Source organism: Marmota monax, unplaced genomic scaffold (assembly GCF_021218885.2).
Source record: "Marmota monax isolate L192 unplaced genomic scaffold, Marmota_monax_Labrador192_F-V1.1 WCK01_AAM20220418_F8-fsc00236, whole genome shotgun sequence".
NCBI classification, from domain to species: domain Eukaryota; kingdom Metazoa; phylum Chordata; class Mammalia; order Rodentia; family Sciuridae; genus Marmota; species Marmota monax.
Genome location: NW_026693806.1, coordinates 2272187 through 2291617, shown reverse-complemented (window position 1 = coordinate 2291617; position 19431 = coordinate 2272187). Strand labels below are relative to the sequence as shown.

Here is a 19431-nt window from a genome sequence, read left to right as displayed (position 1 = left end):
AGCTGTCAATGCTTTTTTAAAAAAAATCAGAAAATTATTATTTTATGGTTTATATAAAATTCAAGGTTAGTAAAGATTAAATGAATAAGCGTTGAAGAAGTCAACATTCCAAATTTTGTTTCAAATGGTAAGCAGTACCAGACTAATGAAAATGTATATATAAATTGATCACTCACTGAAAAAATATGAAGTATAGAAGTAGAAACTAATTCATTTTATAGAAAGGTCATTAAATGTTTATAGTCCAATATAAAGTCTTGGGAAACACTAAAAACCACATACAATTGTTTCAATACCTCAAAAAAAAAAAACAGGAATTGATCCAAAACAAAAATACATAAATCAGGATGGCAGTGGAATTTCTTAACCTTAAAGTCTATTTCAACTTTCCGAAAGGTACCAACTTCTTGATAACCATTAAGGGCAACTTGAATCAACAAATTTTCAAGGAAATAGTTTAGTAATTTATTTAACAGATGTACAAGGAAAACTACATGAATGAGATTAGCCAAGAAAAACATCCTGATGTCCACAACTAAATTATGACCTATGGGAGGAAGAAACTATAAAACTATTTCCCTTTTCTTACAACTTTGGTGGTTAGCAATCCCAAATAAAATAACCCATTTGATAGCATCTCATTTTCAGACTATTCCAACATGAATATTTCAGGAACTATTCTGACATACAAGGCCACAATAAAGGAAGATATTGAACATTTAAGCATTTTTAAAAATTGCTTCATGTTTTAAGCCTATATTGTGCACAAGCAAAATAATACTTATATTAATGGATCAATAAGTTTCTGAGATTATTAGGGCCTGAATCTTTGTCTTCAGAATACACTAATTCTTGTTTGATTCATGTGGATAAATCAACAACTATGTGCCTTGGTTTCTTCATCTGAAAGTTCCTTATATATTACTGTTATGGAGATTAAGCATGTGTGAAGAATTCAGAATAGTTTTCTGATATAATTTTTTGATTGAGTAACTTCAACCTAAATATGCCCCCTATGATTAGATTGGCATAATACATATTAGTTACCCATATCTCAATCACCATGTAGAACTTGTCATGGTAACTAGCCATTTATTTGACACAGTACAGATTAATGAAATCAAGATTTCTGGGAGAGAATTATACCATAAAGACAGAAAAAACTTTCTTGATTAAGAAATAGCCTAAGAGCTGACAATGAGTATCACTAAAGGTAGACAAGAATTTATTCACACAAGTCCTGCCACTGAACAATTGCTATCTCACTGATACCAGAAGTTCATACTACTTAATAATTTGGTGAACCACCAACCATGAGCCAGGGTATTATTTTATATTAAGCAACAATTTCTTAAATGACTAAAACATGAAGGTCAATTATCTAATATGAAATTTATATTTAGCAAGGCACACATGCCTGAAAGCCCAGCAACTTGAGAGGCTGAGGCAAAAGAATAAGTATGAAGCCCTCAACAATTGGCAAGACCCTATATCAAAATTAAAAAATAAAAAGATCTGGGGATATACCTTTATCTTCATATTTGCACGTGTGTGTTTATTTTTATTCTGGGAATATCAAAAGCAGCTGAGGGCATGAGAGTGTAGCCTAGTGATAGAGCATGTGCTTAGCATTCATGAAGCCCTGGGTTTAATTCCCAGCACAGAGGGGAAAAAAAATAGTAGTAGAAATTCTGAGCTTTCAAAGGACTAAAAATACAATCCACAGGACTTAATCCATGAGGTTTCTAGCTGAATAAAGGGTTTTAGAAGGACCATGACATTTAGTTTCTGTACCATTTTTCCTCTTCAAGAACACAAAACTTTATACTAGGAAACATATCTGGACATTTATGTATATGTGCAAGCCCTTTTACTCTACTTGAGGCTGCTGCTATTGTGACTTGGGCAGGCTAACTAACAAAACAGCTGCCTCATAGCACTAAGGAGTTACTGTTTTCCAGAGAAGCACTTTGACAACAAATGGGAGATGGTTTGCCTTATGGCTAGCAAAAGGGAAAAATTTTGTAAAGTTAAGGGAAGTAGGATGAAAAGTAGCTTCCCAAAAGTGGCAACAATGGTACTTGGAACAAAGTAGCCACAGAACAGGCAGAAAAGACAACACTAAAAAGTTCCTTTCTACTGCCACAGAAAAAGCTTAGGGCTGGGGTTGTGGCTCACTGATAAGAGTGCTTGCCTTGCATGTGTGAGGTATTGGGTTTGATCCTCAGTAGCACACACACACACACACACACACACAATCAATCAATCAATCAATAAAGATTTTGTGTCCATCTACAACTAAAACAATATTTTTTTTTTTAAAAAAAGAGCTCTTAAAAGCAAAATCATAAATACTTATAAATATGAAAACAGCTGGATTAGGATGGTAATAATTAAAGTACATTTGTTTACATTTTTAATTTATTATGATTTATTAATTGTACTGGAGATCAACCCAGGGGTACTTATATGTATAGATATAAATTTTATTTTTTTAGTTATAGGTGGACACAATAGCTTTATTTTATTTTTACGTGGTGCTGAGGATTGAACTGAGGGCCTCACATGTGCCAGGCAAGCACTCCACTACTGAGCCACAGCCACAGCCTCCCAAGGGTACTTTTATTACTGAGCATGTTACAACCTCAGCCCTTTTTTTAAGTTGCCCAGAATTAACATCAACTCTATTTTCCTGCCTCAGTATCCCAAACAGTTGGGTTTACAGGTGAGTGCCACCAAACCTGGCCTATAATATTTTTTATTTATACAATGAAAAAACTTGGCCATAGCTGGGGTGATTTAATTCTGGGGATTGCCTCTAACTCCTCCTAGCTCAGCAGTCTGGGTTCTCTTGGTTCCCTGCCTGCATATGTAAGGTTATAAAGTTGCTCTTTTCTCACTGGGTGCGTGCAGAACACTACTACTTCAACAGGACCCTATTCCTTAGGAATTCCAGTCAGCAACCAAAACAATTTTTCTCTTTTCAACTCTTTTTCCTTCATCATGTTTCTCAGTAACTTTCAAGATTTTCATTTTTATTTTCCTTTAGAGCAGTAGTCTAACTGGTGTTTTCTGAAAAATATTAGGTAGGGAGTGATAACAGATGCAAGGAAAGGGTTCCATGGGGGAGGTTTGTCCTATTTAAACAAGGACATTACTACTGCAGCACCACCCCTCAGAGACTTTCCTACTTTTAACGGTGTATCATGAGTCTCCAAGAGGAGACTGTATCATACATTTCCAAAAGTTCTGAGACAATATAATGTTTTTCCTAGAATACCCTGTTAAGTGTCCCAAGAAACCCACTTTGGCATACAGTATTCTAAAAAAGTTATATTTTCTTTAAATTATCAAATATATTGTTAATTTATACTTTTGATCTTACCATTCATGTTTTAGTATCTGTTCTTATTTTCTACCTCATGGTTGCTATTCCTTTGGTCTTTTATTTTTATATTTCTAAACTTTTCTTAGGCAGCTGTCAGACTTTTAATGTGCTTTAAATCTTTCATATTTAGCGTATTTTAAAAATCTCTTGATACCTCTTCATTGCTGATCTTAGGTTTCCTGCCTTGCTTATTTTACGTATTGATCTTGTTTTTAATTGATATGTGTATATATTGGGTAATAAGTCATAGTATTTAGCATATCCATCACTGGCATACAATTATTATTTCTTTGTGGTGAGAATATTTAAATCCTCTATTTTGAAATATTCAAATACTGTTAACTAACCATAACTACCCTACTATATATATAATTATTTCTTCTAACTATAATTTTGCTACCATTGACCAACATATGAGTAAGATAACATGGCATATGTCTTTCTGTGCCTGATTCAGCTCCAGGTTCATCTGTGTTGCCATAATTGACAGGATTTTGTTCCGACAGTTTATATGTACCACATTTTTGTTATTCATCTACTGAAGAACACTTGTAAAGGCCGATTCCTTATTTTGGATACAGTAAACAGTGCTGCAATAAAAATGAGAGGACAGATATTGCTCTGATATACTGATTTCATTTTCTTTGGATATGCACTTAGAAGTTTAATTGCCGATCATATAATAGTTCTACTTTTATTTTTTGAGGGATCTCTTATATCATTGTCTATAACGGCTGGACTAATTTACTTTCTTACGTGTGAAAGTTCACCCTTTTCCATATCTACACCAGCATCTGTTATTTGTCTTTTGGGTAACAACCATTCTAGCTGGGGCATATTTATATCCATCAATCTTACCTGTTTTGAATTTCATCTGTTTTACTATTTTTGTACCTTGTTTTTACACTGAATTCCAAAAAAATGTATTTGAATTTTACTCCAATCCCTTCAAAATTTTCATCTATTTTTACCTTTTGTTTTCCTACTCCTTATCTGATAATCTCATGCCATGTTTTCTTTTGCTAAGCTTTCTTTTTTCCTTCATATTTTGCTGATTTTATATTTTATACTTCACAGTTGAACAAACAGGACAAAGAGCTCAAGCAAAGAGGTAGAGCTTACTCTCAGACCAATAGCTCCTTCTTTGGAACATCACATGAAGAAGTTACCATTTTCACACGGGACAATTACACAACTACATATTATGTATGCAAGATATGCAAAAGAATTGGCTTTACTGAGTCCCAAGAGTAAAAATATAATTACTCTTAAAATATGAGCTGCTTTTTACAATAAAATTTATTTTCTATATATTACTTGAGAAGGAACAACAAGATGGTAGTTTTACTACTTTTCATCCTGAAAAATGATCTCAGGGGCTAGGCAGGCTGATGTTTGGAGTTATCTTTGGAGGCCTTTTCCCTCAGTGTCTACTGCCCATTAGTACCCCAATCATGTTAATTCCATATTAAAAATAGAGGTGCTAACCACTAATCTGATTCTTAGAAAAGCCACATTAACAATCTATTTCTGATGTGTGTCTGTTCCTTCTCCAACTCATCACCATATTCATCTTTAAGGCAGTTATTGCTGGGTGGGTTAGTACACCACAGACTTATTACTACCTTTCTTCAAACATCTTCCTCCTCTTCTATCAGTGGATAGTGCTGATCACTTCTCTCACTTGTTTCCCATCCAGGATTCAGTCTTTAAGATCTTTTCAATTCTATTTCCCAAGTAACTCTCAAATACATCTGTCCACTTTGCCCTACCCACACTAACACTACCTTAGTCTAGGGCCACACCATTTTTCACGTGGGCCAACAGTCTTGGCCCAGTCTAACTATAACTAGTCTTTATGCTTCTATTTATAATTTCCTCTAAGGCTAGAGCTAAAGAGAACTCTTGCTTAATTATAAATCCTATCTCATTTTTTTTTTTAATTTTTAGTTGTAGATGGACACAATATCTTCAGGCCAAGTTCCCTAACATGACATAAAAGGTTCTTTATGTGAGATACCAATTTACTTCTTCAGTCCCATCACTGTGTCATTCTCACTCTTAGGCCTTTGGTACAGGCTGTTTTCTCTAAGTCCTCTGCCACCAATAATTGCTGCCCAGATAAATCTTCTTCATCAGCAGGTTTTAGCCTAAGCATCACTACTGCCAAGCAACCTTCTTTTAACTCTCCAAATTCCCGGGGGTGGGGGGGGAGTCTGTCTATATGTTCTTTCCTGTCCCCAACCCCCTCTCAGACTGAAAATACTTAAAAGGACACAAAATCCAGTATCTTCCTCAAAGACCCTCAATACCTGAAACAGGCTTGGTTATAGTAAATGTTCAAAAAATCTTTATCAGCTGAACGAAAAGAACTAGAATTCTTAAAAAGCTCTATGCAAAGGTCCTAAGTGAACTGGTGATCTGGCCTCAAGCTATCTATCTAGCCTTTTCTCTCGTTCCTCCTGTTTCATTTCCTTTATGAGAGTTACACCGAATTACAAATTACTAGCTGATTAACATGACTACATTACCCACATGCCCTTTCTTTTTACCTCTGTGACTGTGTACTCCTGAAATCCCCATCAATGCTTTCAGTTAAAATCAAAATTTGTTTTTAAAAAAAGATGCAAAAATGAAGCCTTTTGAGATTTTTGCCAAGTCATAATCTCCCCTTCCTATGGTCAAATAGCTCTTGTGTATTACAGTCAGTTATGTATAATGGCTATTTATGAATTTGTCTTAATTCCTTTAATACACTGTAAGCTTTACAAAGCAGGTAAAAGGAGGGGTATGAAATGGCAAAAGAGATTATAGAGTTAGTAAGCTGAAACTTGCTGAACTTAAACAAGAATTTCACTCCTTTCTTGGTCATGTTATGAAGATCAAGGGAATGAAGCAGGTTCACTTCAAGAGGCTCCAGGCATGTCCTAAAGAACATTTAAATGGGAAGGTAAATGAAGTCACACTGGGAAATGAAACAGGAAGAACCAAAGCCCATAGAACTGCCTGTCAAAGAGGAAGAATCCCCTAAAACAACTGTTGAGGTGGCAGCAGAGAAGGTGGTGATAAAATTACAGTGAAATACTACAGAAGGTGAAAATGCAGAAAAGGACTGAACAATTCAATGCACCCATGAGCTTAGAAAGTAAGAAAGCTTTTTCTTTTTTTTAAATTATAATTTTACTAGTTCTAATCAGTTATACATGACAGCAGAAAGCTCTTTGCTTCATTGTACACAAATGGAGCACAATTTTTCACTTCTCTGGTTGTACATAAAGTAGTCACACCATTTGTGCAAAAAAAAAAAAAAAAACAGAAAAGAAAGAAAGAAAGAAAAAGTAAGAAAGTTGCTCAGACAGCTAAGTTTGAGATTTCTTTGTTTTCAACCAAAGATCTGTCATTTGACTCCAAATCTATGGTTAGCTTAGATAAGCTAAAGGAAAGAGGAGAAAAGACTTGGTTTGAGTGTCTCTTCAATCTCTAGGTCTGAAGATGATGAGGAACTGAAAAAAGAGTAAAAAGTAGTTTGGGATTCTCAAAACTTCAACTGCAACTGGAACCATGGAGGGATACAGAGATGAAGAAGGGGAAAACAGTAGAGTACTTTGGGACTGCCTTAAATTCTCGATGCTTTCTGTTCTCTCATGGTTTACACTTCTGATTCTTCTTCAAATGTATAACCATGTGTCTACATCCTGCCTTGCAAAGAGGAAGCATCTATCCCAGGTATATTACAAACTTCAGCAGCAATTTGACTGTTGCTGTTTCAACTTTAAAGTTGTTGTGTTTTTTGTTTTTAATTGTTTTTCTTCTTATTTATTTATTTAAAATGAGGAGAGTTATTCCTTATTATTTGTGGCCTCCATACTTGCAAACTTGCCTGTACACTGAATTATATTTGTAATCCCAAAATTAATATTCACAGTAATTTCCTGATCATTCATGGACATGTACAGAACAGCAAAAATTCTGAGTCATCCATCACACATTCCTAGCTGAGGTCAAATAAGGTGACACTCGGTCCTGTTTTAGTTCTCATTCTATAAACATGTATTCTTTCTATGGTCTAGTTAGTGACACATTTTTCATATTTTTGGGCTTCTCAGTGATTTTGCTATTTAAAACAGTCCACAAATTGGGCACAGTGGTATACAACTATAATCCCAGCTATTCAGGAGGCTTAGGCAGGACTGCAATCTTGGACTGGACTGGGCAACTTAGATGCTGTCTCAAAATAAAAAAAATTTAAAAGGGTTAAGATATAGCTCAGTGATAGTGCCACTGGAGACCACAGTACTGTGCAAGGGAGATCAGCCTGCAAGTGTAGTACTGAAGTGCTAGTTAGTATTCCTAAATTCATGAAGGTTATGATGTGCCTTATAGAGAAAGTATGTGCATTGGATAGCTTTTTTTTTTTTTTTTTAGGTACAAATTATAGTGCTACAATTCAACAATAAATCATAAAATATATATTAAATAAGATATCTTTAAATAAAAACACACAAAAAAGGTTGTGTACTGATCGGAATAAAGGTGATGCTGTGTCAAAAAGGTTATAAAACCTGACCCTATATTTTCTCCTAAGAACAATGGTTCAGCCTGTATTCAGTGTAGACTTTACAAAAACTAACTCTCTCAAATAATAAGAATTGACTGTACTGTATTGTATGGAGTACTGCTTCCTTCTCAGTGTCTAACTAGGAATGCCTCACATAAAAGAAGTACTTAAGGTTCAATCGCCAGAAACATAAAGAGAAGGTAAAAAATGACTTTTGAGATCTTGTCTCAAAATAAAAACAAAAAGGGCTGGGAGCTGTCTCATTGAAGAGCACCCCTGCGTTCAATTCCCAGTTCCACAAAAATAACCACACACACACACACACACAGCACTTCAGGGCTGGGGTTGTGGCTCAGTGGTAGAGCACTTGCCTAGAATGTATGAGGCACTGGGTTTGATCCTCAGCACCACATAAAAATAAATAAGAAAAATTATGTCCATCCACAACTAAAAAAAAAAAAAAAATTTTTTAAGTGAGTGTACAAGGCAGGCGTGGTAGCGCCCGCCTGTAATCCCAGCAGCAAGGGAGGCCGAGGCAGGAAGATTGCGAGTTCAAAGCCAACCTCAGCTAAGCAACTCAGTGAGACCCTGTCTCTAAATAATACAAAATAGGGCTGAGGATGTGGCTCCCCGTGGTTTTGTGCTCCCAAGTTCAATTCCTAGTACCAAAAAAAAAAAAAAAAAAGAAAGAAAGTGAGTATACAAATAAAATATCTAGTATCTTGGGTAGGGGGAATGGAAGGAAGGAAGCTGAGACCAAGAGGGGACTAAAATAAATACTGTTTACCCATCAAATACATATAGAGAATTAATAAATTATCATCTTCGGGGGGGGGGGGATTTAAAAGGCTATCATGGAAAAATGCTTCAATTTCAGGTCATCTGGGTGCAAGGCTATAAAGATTTCTTAATCTGCTCTGTCATGTGATATCTCATGAACCTTTAGAAGAGATTTTAAAAAGTTAAAATCTTTGGCATAAGACTTCTATGTCCCACAGAAACATTTGAAAACCTAAATATAAACTCTGAAGATATAGATATAGATATATATATATATCATTCTTTAGAGTTTTATTTTGAGATCTTGTCTCAAAATAAAAACAAAAAGGGCTGGGAGCTGTCTCATTGAAGAGCACCCCTGCGTTCAATTCCCAGTTCCACAAAAATAACCACACACACACACAAAAAAAAAAAAAAAAAAAAAAGAAAGAAAGAAAGAAAAGAAAAAGAAAAAACAGAAAGAAATGTCAACTATGTATTTATTTTCAAATTACCCTTTTTAAGCCTCAAGATGGGTAAAGGGATATTACCTATATTAAATTCATAACCAATACTGTAATCAACAGCAAGTTTCTCAAACTTTTCTTAATGTTCAAATTAAGGCAGTGCATTTATTTAAAACTGTATAGTTTTGGGGGGGCTTTTTTTGGTGTGTTTTAATTACTACAAAAATGCTACTCAACATATGACCATTTTTTTTTCCCAACTGAAGTCAAAAGACTTCATATTCCAAATGAATTATATATTTGGTTTGGAGGTAAAGCCCATGTCATATATTATAAGATTATATACAGATAAATTAGTCCTTAATACTACTTTACAAAATTTCACAAACACAAATATCTTATACTTCTGTTTGCTAAATAAAGTGCCAACATCCAGTATTCTAATTAGAATAGTGCTGCCATGGTTAAGATTCTTAAATTACTCAGTAATTAGCTGCTAGTATAAACAATTCAAAAGCCAAACGAACTTTCAATGCAAGAGACGAATCTGAACTGCAGGTGTAAGACTGTTAACAGGAAATACTATTAGGAAGAATACACTCCCTAACAGCATTTTATTGACTTAATCAAAATAAGTATGCTTTGATTCTTGTCTGTTCATACTTAATTGACTTAAGGAAAGCAAATTACATTGCTAAAGTAGAAAAAACAGGGAGACAACATATATGCAGCCTTCTAAAATTATGTTCTCTTAAAACTTAAAAATAACAAAACCTTACACTTTTAATTATCCAAAAGAAAACTACCACCAACCCACTTCTAAAAGAGCTCTGTCTTTGAATTATGAGGTAATTTTGCATATTAAGGAACTCTAGCAATGAATTATGACAAAAATCTCTCTCTATATATAATCAACTATATAATCTATGTAAAAATATCTGCCTCACCACTAAAAGGAACTAAATCCAGGAGTCCTTTGAAATAGGGCTTACTTAAGGCTGAAACAGCAAAAGTATAGTATAATCCAAAAATATCTTGTATCAGAAACTGAAAAAACACTAAAAAGAAAAAAAGTCCATGTTAAAAGGAGATAGATTAGCAACATCTGAGGCAATTTCACTATCAAAATAAATATGAACAGCAGGTTGCAGTGGTACACTCCTATAATTCAAGTTACTCAGGAGGCTGAGTCAGGAGGACCATAAGTTTGAGGTCAGCCTTAGCAACTTAGTGATACCCTGTATCAAAACAAAAAGGGATAGGGATGTAGCTCAGTGGTAGTACCCCTGGTATCAATCCCCAGTACTGGTGCAAACAAACAAAAAGAACAGTAATGAATTACAGCCTATTGAATGAAATATCCATGGAGTGATAAATGAAAGAATAAAAAGAAGGAGGCAGGAAAACAATGAGGATTTTTATTTACAGTAAATTGATAAATATGGAGAATTTGATTGGAGTTGGGCTAATCATAATATTGCAATCATTGTAGTAAAGACTGGCTCAAGCAAGAAGCATCCACTGATGCTAAATCTAGGGGTGAAAGTTTGATGAGAGGTCTCAAAGTGTTTCCTCCTAGATTTCTTATTAGCTGCAATGAGAAAAACAGTAGGATAGAGGAAGCAAACAAGAACTTGACTAAGTGATCAAAATTAACATCACCAATGAGGAGCATATAAACACATCTTCCTCCTGGAAAGGGCACAGCATCACTTAATGTGGTACTCCAGTTTGAATGGCTTAAAATATAACCTGAGAAAATGTCAGCTCAACCTAAATTGGAAGACTGTTACATAAACTAAATGGTTTATAGTTTTTAAAATATTCGCTGTATGTGGTGGCACATGCTTGTAATCACAGCAACTTGGGAGGCTGAGGCAGGAAGATTGTAAATTCAAGGTGGGCAATTTAAAGACTCTGTCTCAAGAACAAATAAATAAAAAGGGTTGAGGGTGTAGCCCAGTACTAGAATGGCCTTGGGGTCAATCCCCAAGTACTGTACAAAAAACAAAACAAATATAAAATGACCTATGCCATGAAAGACAAAGACGCCCATAATCCCAGCTACCACGATGGTTAAGGCAGGAGGATCACAAGTCTGAGGTGAGATTCGTGAGTTAAGGAAATTGAAGAGATATGAAAACTAAATACACTACATATTTAATTTCAAAATAAGGTTTTGCAAAAATCTGCTTCATTGCACAACACTGTGAATGTACTAAATACCACTGAATTGAACACAGTAAAAGGGTTAATTTCATGTAATATGATCCATGCCTATGGTTATTTGCTTTTTATATGACTGATTTTGTTTTAAAAGATAAAGAACAGTGTGAGATTTTTTTTCATGACAAGGGGTATCATATGTAAAACTGGTTCTACCTGGTCAAATATCCAAGATATTCAAATAAGAATAGCTTAAGAATTTTACTTGCACTATACATCCCAATTACAGTTTTTACAGGTATGATAAAATGGTCACTAAAAACAAAAAAAAAAAACAAAAAAATCAGTAAAAATTTCACAGTTAAAAGAGCTTAAAGCCAGGCATGAGGAAGCATACCTGTAATCCCAGTTACTCAGGAGGCTGAGATAAGAGAATCATGAGTTCAAAGCCAGCCTCAGCAAAAAAGCGAGGCACTAAGCAACTCAGTGAGACCCTGTTTCTAAATAAAACATACAAAATAGGGCTGGGAATGTGGCTCAGTTGTTGAGTGCCCCTGAGTTCAATCCCCAGTACCAAAAAAAAAAGGGGGGTTTAAAATTTATGAAAATATACATCAAATTTTAAATTTCTATTAATTACAATTAACTTGAAAAATAATTTTTATTCATCTACAATTTTTAACTTTTGGGTTATTGCTCTTGAAATTTTCTCAGAATGACAAAACAGAAGAAACAAAATAACAAAACTTTCTGAATTTGATTATTTACTGTGACTATTTGTTAACAGAATGTTCACAATCTATTAGCTCATTTAATTTTTTTAACAGTCCTAGAAACTAGATTTTGTCCTCATTTTATACAGTAGAATTATCTTAATTCATGTCTCTCCACCAATGATTCCTATCATTCTTTATTTAAAAATAAAATTGAAATCCAAAGAAATTTGATCAAGTTTAGCACACTCATGACCAGTTTTATCTTTAAAATTTTAAAAACAGGTGATGAGCTATTTAGAACACTCTGTTAAACTGGGCATAGTGGCTCATGCCCATAATCCCAGCTACCTAGATGGCTGAGGCAGGAGGATCATAAGTCTGAAGTTAGATTATTGAGAATCTAGCTCAAAAGATAAAAAGGTCAGGAGAAGCAGCAGCCCAGTGGTAGGGTGCCCCTGAATTCAATCCTTAGTTACAACATAAAACAAAACATTCTGTTAAGGTGGTTTTATCAAATGTTTTGTCCTAACTTCAGAAGAAAAATCTGAAACAATGTACTAGAAATCAGTAATTCTTAAAAAGAGAAAAAAAAAAAAAAACACCACACAATTTGAACTCATAATTTGAACTCATAATTTGAACTCACAATTTGAACTCATAAAAAATGTTTTACATTAGCAGTGTCTTTAAAATCTTGAGAAAATAGAAAACAAGCTGAACAAAATATAAGAATTAGCAATGGAAATTGCAATATGTCTGTCCAAAGACTTTATTCCTCAACATGGTTTCGTAAGCGTATTTCTGCAATATGCTTTACAATGTTAAAGTACAAGCATTTATGATTTGGTAAAAATAACACAAGGCACACAGAACAGAGGTATTTAAATGAGTTTTCTTCTCTGTAGGTTAGGCTGTCTATTCAGCAGAAGACTTTTAGGAGATAATACCCACTGAAAATGTTGACTTCATGGATTAAGACACAATCCTTATGTACGTGTAAATAACTTAATTTGACAGCAACGATAATTCTCTCAAACACTATGTGATTTTTTTAAATGTTACAGATTATTTTGTGCACAACACAGTTATAATACTAGATCTTCCAAAGTTTATTTTATATAAAGTACTAGTCTAAGGGCTTTAGATTAATCCTCACTAGCATGTAAAATAAGTACCATCATTTCTATTTTAGAAGTACCACTCTAATATACAAGATCACTGTTTTCTCAGTAGTGGACCTTAGATTTGAATCCATTTCTCATCAATGAACCACTAATGGCTTCTCAGATCTATTAAATACTGCCTGGAGGTGCCTAAGGATGGTATAGAAGCACAAGTGGTTAACAAATTACTGTAAAATACACAGAAAGGCAAACATATATAATTTGGCTAAACAAGGGAAGTTCATATAAAATGATACCTTAAAAAAATAATAAAGTTAAGGGGATGAGGTTGTGGCTCAGCGTAGAGCACTCGCCTAGCACATGCGAGGCCCTGGGTTCAATCCTCAGCACCACATAAAAATAAATAAAATAAAGGTATTGTGTCCAACCAACTACAACTAAAAAATAAATATTTAAATTATAAAAAGGTTAAATGTGTTGTCTCAGAAAGTAATGTGTATCTGAGACTGAAAGGAGTTAACTTTTTGTATACAAGAAACATTAGAATGAGTACTGAAAATGCATTTTGAATTTAAGTAGTCTTGCTCCCCCAAATTGGAACTTTTTTGATTAAATGACTAGATATAATTATCAACTTACAAGAATTACAGAAGACAGAGAACATTTAAATACCACCATGGGGACATAATTACCAAAATTTAAACAGAGAAACACCTAGTTTCTTTAACAAAGAAATAGCAAGAGGAAAGAAACATGAGTAGAGGTTGAACTTATACATTAAGAAAATCAAGAGAAGGCTGGTGATGATATGGCTCAGTAATAAGAGTGCTTGCCTATTGTGAGGGAGGCCCTGAGTTTAATTCTCAGCACAGCAAGGGGCAAAAGAGGGAAAGGAGAGCATTGATAGTTATATCGACTATATATATTATACATATACCAGAAAACACTAAGCAGGAATTATGAGGCAATTAAGAAATGAATACTGACTGGACATTTTGTATTAAGGAATTACCATTTAAGGCATAATAATGGTATTGTGTTTATGGTTCTAAAAAGACGATCCCAGTGGTGCAAGTTGTAATCTCAGTGGTTTGGGAAGCTGAGGCAGGAGGATCATGAGTTCTAAGCCAGCCTCAGCAAAAGCAAGGTGCAAAGCAACTCAGTGAGACCTTGTCTCCAAATAAAATACAAAATGGGGCTGGGGATGTGGCTCAGTAGTCAAGTGCCCCGGAGTTCAATCCTTGGTACCCCAGCAAAATGATCCTTACCTTTTAGGATTGATATAATCGATATATTCATAGATGAAATGATAAGGTATCTGGGAATGAGAGCTCATGCAAGATTAGCTAAATTGTTGAAACTGGGTCATGTGTCCATAAAAATTCATTACAATGTTCCCTATTTTTTTTACACATTTCAAATTTTGCATAATAAAAGTTAAAAATAAACTAAAGCTTAGCAAGCCAGAAGATCTAAATATGAAAGATAAAACAATAAAGCTTCTAGATTAAAAGGTATTTAAGTTGCTTACGTTTTCTTTTCTTTTTTTCCACATAGTACAGAAATTAAACCCAGGGGCACTCTACCATTGAGTTATATCCTCAATCCTTTAAATTTTTTTTTTTTTAAATTCTGAGATGAGGTCTTGCTAAGTTGCTGAGACTAGCCTCAAACTTGCAATCCTCCTGCCTCAGCCTCCTGAATCACTGGAACTACAGACAGATACCGCCACAACCAGCATGTTTTCTTTTCACCTAAAGGAACTATTAAACATTTAAATAAGTAGAAAAATAATACAATAGTACAGAAAAGATTCAACTCTGGAGCAATAATGTAAAAACTAGGAGTACTAGATGCTGTCAGAAGATAAATTAAGCCAAGTGTGGTAGAGCATACCTGTAATCCCAAATACTTAGAAGGCAAAGGTAGGATGACTGCAAGATTGTGGCTAGTGGGCAACTAGGACGCTATCTCAAAAATAAAAAGGGCTGGGATGCAACTCAATGGTAAAGCATTTGTGGATCCAATCCCAAATACAGGGTGTAGGGTGGCAAATTAAGCTCATCTTTCTTTGGAATTAAGTTCTTAATATCCACTTGTGCTCAATTACCGAAAGAAAAGAAAGATAATTAATTCCTTGTTTCAGCAATAAGAATTACCTATAATTGGTTCAGAGAAAAGTTGATCTAGGAAAACTAAAAAGCTGACAATCATCTTGCCATCTTTGTTTTCAAGTTCCCAGAAGCTAACTGAATGGAGATTTACTGGTAAGATAGGGCAAATAAGGGTAGGGGTGGGAGGGGAATACCAGTAATACATTTGTGTTGTAGCATATTTGTAGTGGTAAGCTTTTTAAAGGCAGGGATTGTACTTTTCAAGTTCAGAAAATATAGTGCTGACCTAAGAATTAATAAATGTATTATCTGTTGAAGTAAGAAAAGAAACTATTCGCTTTGAAAGCAAGAGTTTCTCCCTCAGCGCTCAGAAAGACTGTGAGAGTAGTTTCTATAGCTGTTGCATTAAACATTTAAGAACTAAAAACAAGCAAATATACACCAATGAAAATAACTAATGGGGAAAAAATGCAAGTTATGATGAAAAGAATAATTTAAAATAAACTATTTATTGCAGTTGCTGTAAGGCTTTAGTCAGAGCTGTTTAATCTCTATCAAAAACAGAGTTGCTGATCAAATAGATTTACCATTAACATATTACTCCCTGTAAGGAAAGAGAAGAGTTAGTGGGGCTTGAACCCTAAGTCTTGATCTACTTCAATGTAGAATGTCATCTTCATTACATTCCCCAAATTACAAGAGAAAATATTACAGAACTACAATGATTTTCAATTTATACCATGTGTGAGATGACAAATATAAATGTATCTAATTTTATTCAAATAAAGAAAGGCAGGTCATAGGATGACAATGGTCAAGCCAGTCCTCGTTGGTGGGAATGGTGCCTCTTAATCTTTTCCTGCAACAGTTCCCTTTTATGCAACTTGATTACAAGTGGGAGGAAACTGGCACTGCAGGCTCTGGTTGGCCTATGGCTTTATCTGCTTTCCCTCAGTTCCATAATATGTTCTACAAAATAGATCCATTTCATACCACCAGGAGGTGCAACAATTGTGGAAAATATCCCCCTACCTTCCAGAAAGTTTTCAGTCTCAAAAGTCATTATACTTAAGAACTGCTAACATACTGAATGTAAGAGGTAACTCCAAGGGAACACAATTTGAAAGAGTATATTTTCTTTTTCAAGTAAATTCACTGAATAGGAATATATATTAAAAGTCTTAGTTTTCCTGAGTTATGAACTATATTTATTGCCTAAAACATTTAAATGTAACACGTACCAATGACCTGTTTCTTTGTTTTTGTGGTACTAAGGACTGAAACCCTGAATCTCAGCCTTGCACACACTAAGGAAGCACTCTACCATATAGCTATACTCCCATCATATTATCATTAAAAAAAAAAAAAAAATCTCTTTTCAGCCTCAATGTCTCTGAAGGATAGTGCCTTCTCAAAATTTATTCGTTACTGTGAAATAATAGTTCCACTTAGCTGTCTCTAATGGAAACTCATTTCTTCAAATACGCATTGAAACAATTCTTACTCTAGCTCAATCCCTCATTTTATAGACAAGGAACACAATGTCTGGAGATTCATGTCATTCTGCCTCAAATAGTACAAATGGCTAGTTAAAAATGGTACTGCCAGACACTCATGTCTCCAAACTTTCTAACTAATGGTCTTTCTGCATATCAATCTATTAATCCAGCTATCAAGTAGTCCTTAATTCATGATTCTCTCATGTGCCTGTTCCTCCATGGGTTTATCTCTTTAAAAATCAGAGTAACCATTCTATGGCTCAGTTTTACTTCCATGATGGCATTTGAAGGTGCAGTGTAACTGGATATAGTGCCACAATACATGGTTTTATAAAATGCTTTTACTTTTAGAAGGAAGAATTCCTTCTTGCCAATGAAAGATGAAAATTAAACAAGTACTCATCTGTATAATAACCATATATACAGCCCAAAATAAATATATTAGGGCTCAATGGTCAAATGAATAGTTGTAAAGGAAAATTATTAAAGTGAGTCACTTTTCAAACTTGGAGCTTCACTCTAGTGAGTTTTATCTTACTTTAAATGCAGAACACTGCTATGGTTCAAATGTATACTGATCTAAATATACTCCTTGAGGGGTATATATGCAATCTAAGTCCTTGGCCCTTAACAATCTTCACAACCTTTGAAAGTATGCATAGTTATTTTCATTCTGCACCACTGGGAGGGTAAGTTACTTGCCCAGGGCCGCAAAGCTTGAATCCAGTTTTGCAGGCAGTCTACTGCTTTCTTGGTAGCAAAGAAAACTGCAAAGTATGGTCAAATTCTAGTTCTATCTGATGCACTATCCAAGCCACTGCAAATTATTTTGTTTTCTAGTGTCAAGAAAAGTTTGCCATCCACACTTCCTGAGTTTAGGTTAGGTGGGTGGCACAAAGAACTGTTTTTCTAATCCTGCTTACTACTGCATAATCACTAAAACCCAAAAGGAAGAGGACCGGTTAAATTCTTAAACTTTATTTCCTCCTGGCCTAGAAGAGCTTACTGTCATATACGACATACTAAAATGCAAGTGCTAAGGTTTTCCCAGCGTACTAGGACACTAAAGCTATTTCAGTCTTAAAGGAGTCAACTATGCATTGGCCATTTTACCAGTCAGGAAAGTTAAAAACAGGTCAACATAGGGCTGGGGATGTAGCTCAGTGGTTCAATCCCCAGTACCCCCTCCCCCCAAAATAGGTCAACAGGAAACAAACATGGGTTCTTTTCTTCTTTAAGGGAAATTTCTTAATGACACCTTAAAACGAATGGAACAAGCAGCCTACCAAAAAAGAAGTTCAGTGAAAAAGTTAGGGGAAAAGAACCACAAGAAGCTACACGGTGATCTATCTTCGCTAGTGTTAGAAACGCAAAGGTGAGTCTCATGGAATAACTTCAGCCTGGCCACTTGTTACACCTACTACCCACTCTAATACTTCAGGTTCATCAAGAATTAAGAGAGAGCCCAGCAAGGCAAGAGGTAGCCCGACCAGGCCCAAGATCTCTCTGTACTACGCCCGGAGGGACCTAGAGGGCCAGTGCGCTGCGTCCCCCACCCGCAAGCCTTCCCTGCTGCTCAGGAGGCAAAGCTCACAGCCTGGAGCCAGGACACTCGTCCTGCCAGGGCAGTGACCCAGCTCCTGACAACCCGCCCCCTCCTCCGACCAAAGCGTCCGCACCAAGGCTTGAGGTCAGGGCAAAGAGACCCCAACCTGGACAGGAGGTGGCTGAGAAGATAAGCTGAAACGGGGGAGGGTCCCTCCGTCTCCAGCCCCGCTGGTGGGACGAGGGCCCAGGCCGGAGAGGCGGCCAGCCGCCGCCATGATGGGGCCGGCCGAGCCGGGGGGCGTGACGCCGGCGACCCCGCGCGCAGGGCCGGCTCCCTTTCCCCCTCCTCCCCTCCCCCGCGAGGGCCTCGGCCACAACTGCCCCCCGATACTCACGCTTTGTCCACCAGCTCCCGCACCTTCCACATGTTCAACATAGTGTCCCACGAGGGCCGGGCCGCCGCCTCCCTCTGCTGTTCCCCACGGACCCCGGAATACTTCCGTGCCGGGCAGGTCCAGGCCGGGGTCGCCGCCGCCGCCGCCCGCCGCCTCGAACTCCCCAAGTCAGCTCCTTCCCTTGCTACAGCCGCGGCGCCGCCGGTGACACGTCGAGACGCGGCGGCAGAGGCGCTGCGTGGAGCGGAAGCGTCCGACTTTCCGCCCTCGGCGCGCGCAGCACGCCGGGACTTGTAGTTTTTCCAGCCTCCGAGAGCAGCGGCTTGCTGAGGTTGCTGCCCCAGACCCTCTGAACCCGAAACTGCGTGGGGGCCAGCCGTTTGTTCTCCAGGAGATACTGATCACACCCACGTTTCAGAACCAGTGGTGTAAGATGTAGTCACACTCATTCTTTTAAAATGTGAAACATTGTTGTTATTAATAATAATCACAGAAGCGTGATCAGCGTTTGTATTCTTCATTGACAGACAAGTGGCCGTATTTATTTCGAATGTTCAAATATATTTACATCTCTGAGCCGTAGTTTCCATCTCTGTAAATTAAAGAAGTATTCTAAATTCTTTTTCACTCTGGTTCTGTGATACGATAGTTTTATATTTACACAGCTATCAGATACTTTGTTACAAAAGTCAGAAAC

General features: G+C 36.3%; 1 protein-coding gene across 3 annotated transcripts in view; it reads right to left on the bottom strand.

Annotated features, from left to right (window-relative positions):
• Clint1 (clathrin interactor 1) overlaps positions 1-18949 on the bottom strand; it is a 57775-nt gene extending 38826 nt beyond the window's left edge. For all 3 annotated transcript variants that reach the window (XM_046462205.2, XM_046462204.2, XM_046462206.2), the window contains exon 1: positions 18735-18949. Coding sequence is in view for 2 of the 3 variants with exons in the window: in XM_046462204.2 (XP_046318160.1) it covers positions 18735-18775 (41 nt within the window). In the remaining variant the exon portion in view is untranslated. The remainder of the gene's footprint in view (positions 1-18734) is intronic.
• Between the last annotated feature and the right edge of the window lie 482 nt (positions 18950-19431).